Raw genomic sequence first — 13,233 nt, 5'->3', positions numbered from 1 at the left:
AAAGCTGATGGGATTAATCTGAAGAGGAAAAATGACAGATGAGTAGCAGAGCCTTGAAAATCCTGGGGCAGGAAGAACTCATGTTGACTCATTATTACTCACTGACAAACCCAGGCTATCATTTTGCTACCCTGGTGGCTGTCACCATCACCCGCTGAGTTAGAGTCAAAAAGGTCCTTGTGAATGACAGAGCTTTAATACGCAAAGCAGCACCAATGAAGGCAAGCCCAGCCTTACAGAATCACGTAGGCTTGGAGTGTATACTCTTCCTCTACCTCTTCATATAACTGATGATCATGTGCCCATGGCTCAGGCCCTGAGAGCCTAATACTGGGAAAAGACCTCATTATTCTTATGTATTTGGAGAGGAACAAGCAGGAAAAGAAGAAAAGAAGCGCTAAGAACAACAGCATCAGATTTTCAGACCACTGACAAATCCAGACAGTCACCCAAGCAAACCACTCATGCTAAAATGGAAATATTTTTATCACTGGCCCCTAATTTTGTAAACTACCATGAAATCCTTTGTGCAGCAAAGAAAGAACCTTATTAGGATTGACCCCTCAAATTCTTAAGATATGTTGTCTCCATAAGACTTAACTCCACTTAAGAGTTTCTAAGGAAATATATATTAGCCCAGATCTAAAAGCAGCTAGAAATTCTCAAGAAACATGTGGCTGACCTTTATACTGGAATAGTGTTATAGGCTTTTTAGCAATTGCTGGATTAAAAAAAAAAAAAAGGATTGTGGCACCTGGATGGTTTATTTATTTGACAGAGAGAGACACAGCGAGAGAGGGAACACAAGCAGGGGGAGTGGGAGAGGGAGAAGTAGGCTTCCCACTGAGAAGGGAGCCCGATGTGGGACTCGATCCCAGGACTCTTGGGGATCATGACCGGAGCCGAAGGCAGACGCTTAACGACTGAGCCACCCAGGTGCCATGGATGGCTCAGTCTTTAAGCGTCTGCCTTCGGCTCCGGTCATGATTCCAGGGTCCTGGGATCGAGTCCCACATCGGGCTCCCTTCTCAGTGGGAAGCCTACTTCTCCCTCTCCCACTCCCCCTGCTTGTGTTCCCTTTCTTGCTCTTTGTAAAAAAATAAATAAATGAAATCTTTAAAAAAAAGGGGGATTACTTAATCTTGTAAAGTTATCATTATTTGCAATTATATCTGAGGTTCAGTAAAATTCAGTAGGCTGTCTTTGCCAAAAAATGCTTGAGTTTAGTTACAAACAACTTAGAGGTATGTGTGTGGATTAGGTGACAGAAGCGTCTATGTGTCATAGTAATGAAGGATTATTTCAACATGTACTTTAGGAGAAAAAAGTGATTATAATATTCAGTGTAAGAAAACTTCTAATATGTCCTTAAATTTAAGATCTCTGAACTACATGAGGGTAAATAGGAAAGGAAGGAGGGATAAGGAAGAAACACAGCAAAGAAACCAAAGCTTTCAAAGTGCAAAATCAGGACAGGTGTTTTCAGCTGCTTATTCCAAGTCACAGTAAAGGGGAAGGGGGGTGTTGGCAGAGGACTCATGGGAACATGCAGGAGTTGGGACCTGGAATCTGTATCTATAGGCTCTTTGTTAGGTGTCAGACTATTAGATAGTATTCTGCAATGTCCTCTTTCCCTCAACATGTGTCTGAGTATTGCATGAAGCTTTGAGTCATTCCTTTTCACAAAAAAAAAGATCTCTCCATTTAACAAATGAAGCAAGGGGGTCAGAGGTCAAGTAGTTTGCCAAAGTCGTATTTGCGGGCAAGTTGACAGGTACTAGAAATAGAATCTAAGATGTTTCACTGTGCCAGGCAAGCTCCAGATTGCATGTCCAAAATAGCGGATTAAGACAAAGCGGTATATTGAAACCTCAAGACAAGGTTTCTCTTCAGTTAGAAGGAAAACAAGCTGATTAGTCACAGCACAAAGACAGAAGACGGCAGCGTGATAAAAAGAACCCCTTCTCATAAAAGATTTAAATTTAAGGCAAAATTTTACAACGTGGAGAACTCCATTAACACTGAACAGAGGTTGATTTTTAATATGGATGGTGATTTGGGGGGGAGGTTACTTCTAGTAACCAGAAAAGATGCTGGCAACTAGCAGAAACTTAGTAACACCCTCCTGAGAGCTTGCTCAGAAGGCTGGGTAAGTTGTTGGGTAAGTTCCCAGGAAACCATTTTAACAAACAAATGTAGAAGCTTGGCCAAAAGATGCTCCATTAGCATACCAGATAAACACACACTAGGAATTTGGAAGTTTTCCAATACAAGATTAACAGGGATCTATTTTGTGCCATGCTATTTCACAGACTAATCAGTTACCTGCTACAGTCTGGGGTGCCTATCTGCAACTTGAACTCTCCAACTTAGTTTTACATACCAGATCCCACTCCCTTTCTTACTCCCCTGGAGAGAACCGCTATCCTGAATTATACAACCAATTACTTTTCTTTCTTCTTTTATTCTATTTTGGAGTCCCTGAACAATATGGTTTTACTTTTATGTTTTTTGAATTTGAAATATGGAATCAGACTGTTAGGTGGTATTCTGCAATGTTCTATTTTCCCTCAACAACATGTTCCTGAGTATTGCATGCAGCTTTAAGTTGTTCCTTGTCTTTCTGTATTTATTTGACAGAGACAGAACACGAGCTGGGGGGAGGAGCAGAGGGAGAGAGAAAGAAGCAGACTCCCCACTGAACAGGGAGCGGGGCTCAATCCCAGGACCGAGATCACGACCTGAGCAGAAGACAGATGCTTAACTGACTGAGCCACCAGGCACCCCAAGTTGTTCCTTTTCAAAATGCGTTTTTCTACAATAAATGGACTTTTTAGGTTGTTCCCAGTTTTCTGCTGTTATAAGCAATGTTACTATGAACACTCTTGTACCTATCTCTTTTTTTTTTTTTTAAGGGCGCAGCCTCCGGGCCTGTCCCCGCCTCCGGAGCTACCGAGTGGGCGCGGTGGCGCAGCAGAAGGTCCGCGGCGTCCACTCCGCGCGCCCCGCTCTCCTCACTTGTACCTATCTCTTAATACACAAATGTGCAAAAGTTTCTCTAGTCTAAGGTATAGACCCAAAAGTGGAATTGCTAAGGCATACTATCTATTTACATTTAACTTTATTCCATAATTCCAAATTGTTTTCCAAAGTGGCCATACCTATTTACATTCCCTCGAAGCAGTAGTACGTATTCTGGTGAGCTCATATCTTCTCTATCAAACTCTGCTTAATAAAGAGCTTCAGAAAAAAAAAGCTGGGCTACTAAGTGATTTTCTTGGTTTTGTTGTTAACCATCTTCTGAGCTTCTTTACAGAGGAAAACACAGTGTATCTACTTACCAAGCAAAGGTACTTTATTTTGCAGCAACTCACAGTAGCTTGTGGTGAGGATTCCAATGGGGTTACTTGGGACGAACCGTCCTTCTTTTACTAACCGTTCACATGTCCGCATTAAAGTCCCTGAGAACTGGGATGGATCAACTCCATAGTCTCTCCATCCTCCTACACCATCTGCAACTCCTAAAAACAAAACAGAACAAAATTACATCAAAAGGATATTCTTACCGACTGCTCAAATTCTTTCTTATCCCTGTCTCCTCTTAACAGTTAATTTTACTACATACTAGTACATACATTTACCCTGAGATTCAGAATGAAAAGTGTTCAAATTTAATGTATCATACACTAGTACTCTTTCATCACATTTTCTACTTAGAATCTGATCTTTCTTATATTGATGAATAAATATGTGAGCTACCACAGGGTGGCATTGCTTACTAGCCAAGAGTTCAATTTCAGCAGGATTATCGTCTTTGTATGGAAGTATTTATGTTATTCAGCTTTGTTCTATAAGAATGAAAATTGATTTTTTTAATGTGCTGAAACTAGTGATAATACGACTGAGCCAGAGCTGGCAATCATTCAGAATACCAAACACAGTAAACGTTAACTTCAAATTTTGGTAACTGTGAAATAAAGAAAGAAAATTAAGAACATACCTCATCCTCTTTCCTCCTCCCTCAGAGACAACCACTATCCTTTCTGTACTGGCCTGCACTGTCTAATACAACAGCCACTACCAAACGTGACTACTGAGTCTTTGAAATGGTGCAGATTCAAATTAAGAAGTCCTCAAAGTATAAAATACACATTTTGAAAACTTAGTAAAAAATATTTTGGATATAATGTGCTAAAGATTAAAATTAATTTCACCCATTTCTATTTTTAACTAATGCAAATACCAGGAAATTTAAAGTGACATGTGTGGTTCACATTATATTTCTATTGGACAGCACTGGTATAGAGATTTTCACAGGTCCCTAGAGCTGTTGATGAGTTCAGAATCTGCACAAGACTCCTTTTATCAAGAGAAAACTAGTGTACAAGAAAGTCAGTAAGATATCAAAGTCAACATCATACCATCTCCTATTCAACCCCTTGCAAAACACTAAGCTAACTGTTCAATATTAAAACCAACTTCTGTCTACTAAATTCAAACAAAGTGAGGGAACTAGAAGATCAGATATATACACTATTAAGGATTTAAGTGACTGTATATGAACTTTTCTGGAAGGATCTATAAGAAGTATTAATAGTAGTTCTGAGGGTGCCTGGGTGGCTCAGTTGGTTGGGCGACTGCCTTTGGCTCAGGTCATGATCCTGGAATCCCGGGATCGAGTCCCGCCTCGGGCTCCCTGCTCAGTGGGGAGTCTGCTTCTCCCTCTGACCACTCTGTCTCTCATTCTCTCTCTCTCAAATAAATAAATAAATAATCTTTAAAAAAAACAGTAGTTTTGGAAATAAGAGACTGCAAGTAATCAGTGAACAAATGGGGAGATTTTAGCTTTTTACCTCATACTGTCCTGTATTGTTTGAAATTTAATTTTATAATGATCATGTATTGATTTCATAATAAAAATATTATTTAGGAATTTTATCATTTTTAAGGCTTGCTGAGCATTAAACATCCTCCCCACGTACATATTTACATTTTTTTGTACGTTCAACTTTCACACATTTTTTTTTTTTTTCCACACACATTTTAAAGAACCTATTTGGTACAAAAGTAGGAGAGTGCCTATATAAATCATCCCAGAAAAAAACTGGCTTAACATGAAATGAACACATGAAACTGTTTTCTGGTGATGGCATTTCTCAACAGAAACGGAATACATTCTGAAAAACATGAGAGGAAATATAACTGGAGGAGAGTATAAAGAAGGTGACAGACAACATCACTATTGGGGCAGCTACTTTCCCTACCTTTTGTGACCAACCAGTAAGCAAAATTTCACTATGGGGCAGTTCCAAATCAGTTGATTAAATGATATGATGTCTAGGGGCACCTGGGTGGCAGAGTTGGTTAAGCACCCCACTCTTGGTTTCAGCTCAGGTCGTGATCTGACAGTAGTGAAAGTGAGCCCTGAGTGGGGCTCTGTGCTGAGCATGGAGTCTGCTTTTTCTCCCTCTCCCTCTGCAACAACCCCCCCGCAACCGCGCGCTTGCACTCTTGCTCTAAAATAAATAAATCTTTTAAAAAAATGATATGATATCTGGGATTTATTGCAAAATAGGGGGGAGGGCTGATGGAGGAATGGATGAAACAAGAGTGGCTATGAATGGATAACTGAAGTGGAATGAGAAGTACGCTCATCTCTCTGATACATATTTGAAATTTTCCATTACACAAAGTTTAAATAGAACTAATGATAATAAGAAAGAAAACAGATTCTTCTGCTGGCTCTGTAGAGAGCAAGAGCAGAAAAAAGGGATGAGTCAGGAGTCTATCTTAGTAGGTTGGTCATGAAATGGTGGCAGTACATTTGGAATGCAGGGATTTGAGATCCAATGAAACAGAAGGACTTACTGGTATACTGGGTAGGGGTGTAGCAGCGGTGGGGAGAGAGAAGAATAAAGGATGACTTAAGGTCTACCCTACCAGGAAGAAGTATTACTTTTTTTCTGTTTTTCAAGCATTTTGAGGATATCTGGAAATTCTTAAGAGAATTTAAGATAGTTTAATAGGAACTTTTTAAATTTATTATTGTTATGTTACTCCCCATACATTACATCATTAATTTTGGATGTAGTGTTCCAGGATTCATTTTTTGTGCATAACACCCAGTGCTCCATGCAGAACGTGCCCTCTTCAATACCCATCACCAGGCGAACCCATCCCCCCACCCTCCTCCCCTCTAGAACCCTGTTTGTTTTTCAGAGTCCATCATCTCTCCTGGTTCGTCTCCCCCTCTGACTTACTCCCCTTCATTCTTCCTCTCCTGCTATCTTCTTCTTTTAGTTTTTTCTTAAAATATGTTGCATCATTCGCTTCAGAAGTACAGATCTGTGATTCAACAGTCTTACACAATTCACAGCGCTCACCGTAGCACATATCTTCCCCAATGTCCATCACCCAGCCACCCCATCCCTCCCACCCCCAAACACTCCAGCAACCCTCAGTTTGTTCCTGAGAAGATCTCATTCCTTTTGATGGCTGCATAATATTCCATTGTGTATATATACCACTTCTTCTTTATCCATTCATCTATCGATGGACATCTTGGCTCTTTCCATAGTTTGGCTATTGTGGACATTGCTGCTATAAACATTGGGGTGCACATACCCCTTCGGGTCCCTACATTTGTATCTTTGGGGTAAATACCCAGTAGTGCAGTTGCTGCATTGTATGGTAGCTTTATTTTCAACTTTTTGAGGAACCTCCATACTGTTCTCCAGAGTGGTTGCACCAGCTTGCACTCCCACCAACAGTGTAGGAGGGTTCCCCTTTCTCTGCATCCCCGTCAACATCTGTCGTTTCCTGACTTGTTAATTTTAGCCATTCTGACGGGTGTGAGGTGGTATCTCATTGAGGTTTTGATTTGGATTTCCCTGATGCTGAGCGATGTTGAGCACTTTTTCATGTGTCTGTTGGCCATTTGGATGTCTTCTTTGGAAAAATGTCTGTTCATGTCTTCTGCCCATTTCTTGATTGGATTATTTGTTCTTTGGGTGTTGAGTTTGATAAGTTCTTTATACATTTTGGATCCTAGCCTTTTATCTGATATGTCATTTGCAAATATCTTCTCCCATTCTGTCGGTTGTGTTTTGTTTTTGTTGACTGTTTCTTTTGCTGTGCAAAAGTTTTTTATCTTGATGAAGTCCCAATGATTCATTTTGGCCCTTCCTTCCTTTGCCTTGGGCCATGTTTCTAGGAAGAAGTTGCCGCGACTAAGGTCGAAGAGGTTGCTGCCTGTGTTCTCCTTTAGGATTTTGATGGACTCCTGTCTCACATTTAGGTGTTTCACCATTTGCAGTCCATTTTTGTGTGTGGTGTAAGGAAACGGTCCAGTTTTATTTTTCTGCATGTGGCTGTCCAATTTCTCAACACCATTTGTTGAAGAGAGTGTCTTTTTTCCATTGGACATTCTTTTTAATAGGAACTTCTTTCGAGAAATTTTATTAGGGGTAAGATTTCACCATCATTCTATTTATTTTATTTTTTAAAGATTTAATTTTTAAGTAATTTCTACACCCAGCATGGGGCTTGAACTCACAACCAAGAGCTGCATGCTCCAACAACTGAGCCAGCCAAGCAACTTGCCCTCACCATTATTTTAAATGCAACAATTTGTGTTAAAATACAGAATGCAATTATAATCCTTGCAATTCCATCTGATGAATCATTCATTCTTTCCAAATTACTGCCTGCTTGAGAAAAGAATTTCTCTTTAACCAGTCTCTGATCTAAGAGCCACAATTAATTTTAAATTACAAAGTGGTTTCATCTACAAATGCCCTTCACAAGAAAACCATTAAAATCTGAGATAATGTTGAGAGTTGATCCTGGCACTCACTAAATAATCTGTCAGCAGGTTATAGAGTCTGACCTGACACAGCCCTTCAACATTAATCAGATTTCTCCCAGAATAGAGTGTAACCTTTCAAGCACCTGTTTGCTTTTCTATGGGAAAAAGATACCACGCAAAGCTTCACTGCTGAAATCTCTTTAGGGGAAAAAAGAGATTCAAAAAGCACATAAGCTGTTCAATAAAGCTGTGGGGAAAAAAAGGCCTTACATAAATAAATATATATTATGTTTATACATAAATAATTTACTTACAAAGAACAAGTTATATAAAAGAAGAGTCATATTTGGGATTAGAATCAGGCTAAAACCAGAATAACCTACCACAGGTACATTTGAAATCTAGTTTAATTCATATTAGGTAGTTATTTCTACAAGGAAATGAGTATTTCCTCTCATGCACAAGCAAAAGCTTCCAGCCACAAAGGGAGAACACTTTTTAAACAGTGGAATTAATCCAGATATAAAGAGAAATTTTACTCAGAATACATTTCAAAGGAAAAGAAAACAATTGTTAAAGGAGAGAATGCTTAAGATACAAAAGATATGAAACAGCAAAGAATAAGAACACCTCTAAGAGCAAATGGAGGCCATAGTAAATACTAGGAAATAGAGAACTGAGGGAGACACATCCTGCCTATGAGAAGCTCACCTTCTAGTGGGCAGTGACTACTCACTCACACAGGAACTAGACAAACAGTTCCCATAAATGCTGCTATGGGGGGGTTAAGAGCAAATGGTTAATGCTCATGGGGCACTGTGGGAATGGAGCAAAACTGCTTAAGAAATAGCATTCACATTAGGCCCTGGAAGGTAAGTCAGATTTCCACAAGCAAGGGAGAGTAGTACCAGGAAAAGAATGGAGGGCAATTAGGTGTGGCTGGGGTTTGGGTAAGTGCTGAGAAGTTGAAAAATGCAGGACAGGAGCTGAAGTTGTGGAGGGCCAAGAATTGTTATCCAAGAACTTAAATTTTTTAAAAAAGATTTACTTTAGAGAAAGAGAGAGAGAGCATGAACGGGGGGAGGGGCAGAGGGAAAGGGAAATCCTCAAGCAGACTCCCTGCTGAGCACATGAGCCCAACTGTGGGGCTCAATCCCAGGACACTGATATCATGACCTGAGCCAAAATCAAGAGTCAGGCGCTCAACTGACTGAGCCACCCAGGCTCCCCGTGACCCAAGAACTTTACACTTTATGCTATAAGCTTGTGCTGTCTGATATGGGAACCAGTAGACACATGTGGCTATTGAGTTTGAAATGTGGCTAGTTTGGATTGAGATGGGCTGGATGTAATTATGTAAAATATGTAGATATGTAAAATGTAAAATAACACACAGGATTCCAAAAATGTAGTACAAAAAAAATGGTAAGGGGTGCCTGGGTGGCTCAGATGGTTAAGCGTCTGCCTTCAGCTCAGGTCATGATCCCAGGGTCCTGGGATCGAGTTCTGCATCAGGCTCCTTGTTCAGCAGGGAGTCTGCTTCTCCCTCTCCCTCTCCCCCTGCTTGTTCTCTCTGTCTCTCGCAAATGAATAAATAAAAAAAAAAAATCTTTAAAAAAATAAAAATAAAAAAATGGTAAAATATTTGTGATAGTTTTATACTGACTAGATTGAAATATTTTAGATATAGTGGGTTAAATACATATATTAATTGAAATTAACTGTATCTGTTTCATTTTACTCTTTTAAATGTGGCTACTAGAAAATTTAAGATTACATATGTAGTTTACAGTATATTTCTACTGGACAGCACTGCTATAGACAACAAAAAGTCATCAAGGTTTCTGGGTGGAAGTGATATAATCCTATCTATCTATCTATCTATCTATTTTTAAAGATTTTATTTATTTATTTGACAGAGAGAGAGCACAGTTAGGCAGAGCAGCAGGCAGAGGGAGAGGGAGAAGCAGGCTCTCCGCTGAGCAGGGAGCCTGATGTAGGGCTCGATCCCAGGACCCTGGGACCATGACCTGAGTGGGAGGCAGACACCCAACCAACTGAGCCACCCAGGCGCCCCCAATATATTTTTTAAAAGATTTTAGAAGGAGACAGAGACAGCACGTGTGCATGTGGGGCAAGGGGCAGAGGGAGAGAATCCCCAAGCAGACTCCCCACCCAGCAGAGCCCCATGTCATGAGATCATGACCTGAGCAGAAACCAAGAGTCCGACGCCCAACCGACTGAGCCACTCAGTCTTTGGTTAAGTTTCCCACAGACTGTTTTTCTGAAGTGAAGAGTTAAGAGAAAAGGAGAAAGGGTAATTCTGTTGTGTTTCCCATTATTTAAGTCTATCTTTTTATAAAAAGAAAATTCTTAAAGTAACAGCCAATTTTCATTTTTCTAATTAACAATTAGAAGCCCCTCCAATCTATACTTTAGAAAAATAATCCTGATAGTGATGGAGAGAATGGGTTGGGAAGAGGTTAGAGGTCAGGCATCAGCTGCAAGATTTTAGGTTAGAGGTAACGAGAAAAATAGAATCATCACTGGAAATACAAAGAATTGAATACAGAAAGATACCTGGACTTGATATCAATGTATTTTATATCAATAGGTTTCTGGATTTCAGGAATGAGTATTGATTGGATGATTCCCCAGTTGGGAAAGGGGTGGAAATGCCTTTAGAAGATACTGAATTCTGTCTCAGGGTATACAAAGTTTTAGGCGCCAGGAGGACATTTTTAGGGAAATGTTCTATATAAAGTCAGAAACTATGAGTCGGCAGCTGGGAAGGCAATCAGAGCCAGATCTCTGACAAAGATTGGGAATTGACACCATTAGGAGTAGATGACATGCTCAGAGAGAGCACAGAGAGTAATAAATTCAAGTGGGGATCTTAGGAATGAGAATTCCTGGCCAAATAGCTCATTTGTTAATTGCATCTTACTCTAGGCATCAAATTACAATCACAGATATGATAGCTGATTAAGGAAGTATCCAGTTTGGCAGAATGATAAAATTTCTTTGGAGGTGAAAAGAGGTGAAGCTGAAAAGGTAGGCTGAGTTAATAACTGGGAAGGCTTTGAATGCCAAGAGAGAGTTTACACTGAGTATAGAAGTTATTTCCTTTAATTCACTGTAATCATGTCTCCATTAATAACGTTCTGTCAGCATAAGTCTAGCTTAAGTGTTTCCTTTGACCCAAAAATCCAATTAAAACCATTATCAGACTAAGATAATGGTTACATATCTGAAATAGCCAAGCAGAAGGCTGAGAGGAGACTACAGAGTGCAGATAATTCCTTCAGGTGTACTATTTGCATGGAAATACCAGTTTTATGAAGTGGGAGATAATCAACCAGAAAATATATATGATAATTACAATTTTTCACATAATATTTTGGTTAAGTTTCCCATAGACTGTTTTTCTGAAGTGAAGAGTTAAGAGAAAAGGAGAAAGGGTAATTCTGTTGTGTTTCCCATTATTTAAGTCTATCTTTTTATAAAAAGAAAATTCTTAAAGTAACAGCCAATTTTCATTTTTCTAATTAACAATTTTTGTTTTTGCCTTAGTATAGTCATCTAAAAACAAAATTTTGCTGTACTTTAAAAATCATTTAGCTTTTTATTAACTCAGAATTTTACTTAATAGCTTTGTTCTATGCCAAAAGGTGAAGGAAACTCTCCCTCCTCCACCGCTGCCACCTCCTTCTGGTGCTGCTTGTGTGCTCGTTCAGTGCAGACCCGGTACCTCTTTTGTGAAGCGGCAGCTGAGGAGACTCCAGCACTCGCCATGGCCGACGAAAAGCCCAAGGAAGGAGTCAAGATTGAGAACAACAATCATATTAATTTGAAGGCGGCGGGGCAGGATGGTTCTGTGGTGCAGTTTAAGATTAAGAAGCATACACCACTTAGTAAACTAATGAAAGCCTATTGCGAACGACAGGGTTTGTCAATGAGGCAGATCAGATTCCGATTTGATGGGCAGTCAATCAATGAAACAGACACACCTGCACAGTTGGAAATGGAGGATGAAGATACAATTGATGTGTCCCAGCAGCAGACAGGAGGTGTCTACTAAAAAGGGAACCTGCTACTTTACTCCAGAACTCTGTTCCTCCAGACCAAGAAGACATTCTCAATTAAAAAGCCGCAATTTGGTTCCATCAACTCCTGACTACTACAGTATAGTTTTCTCTATTCTTTCATTTTCCCCTTCCCCATTCCTTTATTGTACATAAAGTAACTGTGTATGTGCACAAGCATCCTGCATTTTTTTTTTTAACTAAATGGCCAATGGTATGTTTTGACTGACATCAAATGGAGATGGGATGGGGGGAAATACTGCTTCTGTGAAAATACCCCGACTCTCCATTAGTGGCACGCTCAGTCAGCTCTTATCTTTATATTCCAGTTAAGTTATTGTGCTCTCACTGTTTAACAAAAAAAGAACAACACAAAAATCCTTGCATGCCTTGTTTGATTGGAGAATTTTAATGTTTTTCATTTATCATGTAAAACCAAGGACAATTTTATAACTTTTTTGTACATAATTGTTACATGTAGGGCAATCTGTCTTTAAGTAGGGATAAATTACTCTAAAAGAAATGAATCCTAGATAGTTTTCCCTTCAAGTCAAGCATCTTGTTTAAATAAACTTCTTGTTTAAAAAGAAAAGGTGAAGGAAAAAAGATATGGTAAGCTGAAATTGTGGAAGCTTAAAAATCCCATCTTTCCATTTACTTATGGTCACCTAACTGTATTGCTGTAAAAGGCTCACCCTGAAAAAGACTTTGAACTAAGCCTGTGTCTCTCTAGCACTGTCCTCCTATTATCAGCCATGAGCATGAGGTTGCCATTCTTAAGCCCTTCTACTACAATCATCTTCAAATTGACATGCAATTAGTTACAAAGCAAATATTTTCCAGAAGATAGTGATGCCTAGAGAAGAAATACTAAATTTCAATTTTAATGTAATGAAATGATGTAATGTAAAAATGAATTTAATGTAATGAAATAATGAAAAAAAATTGGCAATTTTATTTTATCCAAAACTAGACTGGCAGAATTTTGAATATTAAATAGTACCCAAAGGTAATAGCTTTATTCCTTGCATCTTTGATGATCTCAAGGCATTTTACATTGAGCCTCACACTCTAATGAAGCAAGACAGTTCTACAGGGATTGTTTTTCCATCAGCGAAACATCTCCTATCTACTAAGATGGGTACTTGATAGTGAATTGAAATTCTAGAAGAGAAACTGAGTAAGGATCTGGCTGGATCACAACAATTGAATAAGGAGGGATAAAGATATCTAATTTTACACTTTCTGCAGCAAGTATTCATCTAATGAGGCACTGGCTATGTGGTATTTATTGCCGTGCTACAGCCAACTTCTTTTCAGATGAAGAGGTTCTTCTTCAAA

General features: G+C 39.2%; 1 protein-coding gene and 1 pseudogene across 2 annotated transcripts in view; one reads left to right on the top strand and one right to left on the bottom strand.

Moving 5' to 3' along the window:
* PPTC7 (protein phosphatase targeting COQ7) overlaps positions 1–13,233 on the bottom strand; it is a 41,803-nt gene that overhangs the window by 12,347 nt on the left and 16,223 nt on the right. For both annotated transcript variants that reach the window (XR_003611302.2, XM_028116422.2), the window contains exon 2: positions 3,342–3,521. Coding sequence is in view for 1 of the 2 variants with exons in the window: in XM_028116422.2 (XP_027972223.1) it covers positions 3,342–3,521 (180 nt within the window). In the remaining variant the exon portion in view is untranslated. The remainder of the gene's footprint in view (positions 1–3,341; positions 3,522–13,233) is intronic.
* On the top strand, positions 11,601–11,937 carry LOC114219039 (small ubiquitin-related modifier 2 pseudogene; annotated as a pseudogene).

The sequence above is a fragment of the Eumetopias jubatus genome, unplaced genomic scaffold (genome assembly GCF_037043125.1).
Source record: "Eumetopias jubatus isolate StellerSeaLion01/CBP00866 unplaced genomic scaffold, mEumJub1_p1.0 scaffold_16, whole genome shotgun sequence".
NCBI lineage: Eukaryota > Metazoa > Chordata > Mammalia > Carnivora > Otariidae > Eumetopias > Eumetopias jubatus.
The sequence above is the reverse complement of the archived record's forward strand: the minus strand, read 5'-3'. Positions and strand labels throughout refer to the sequence as shown.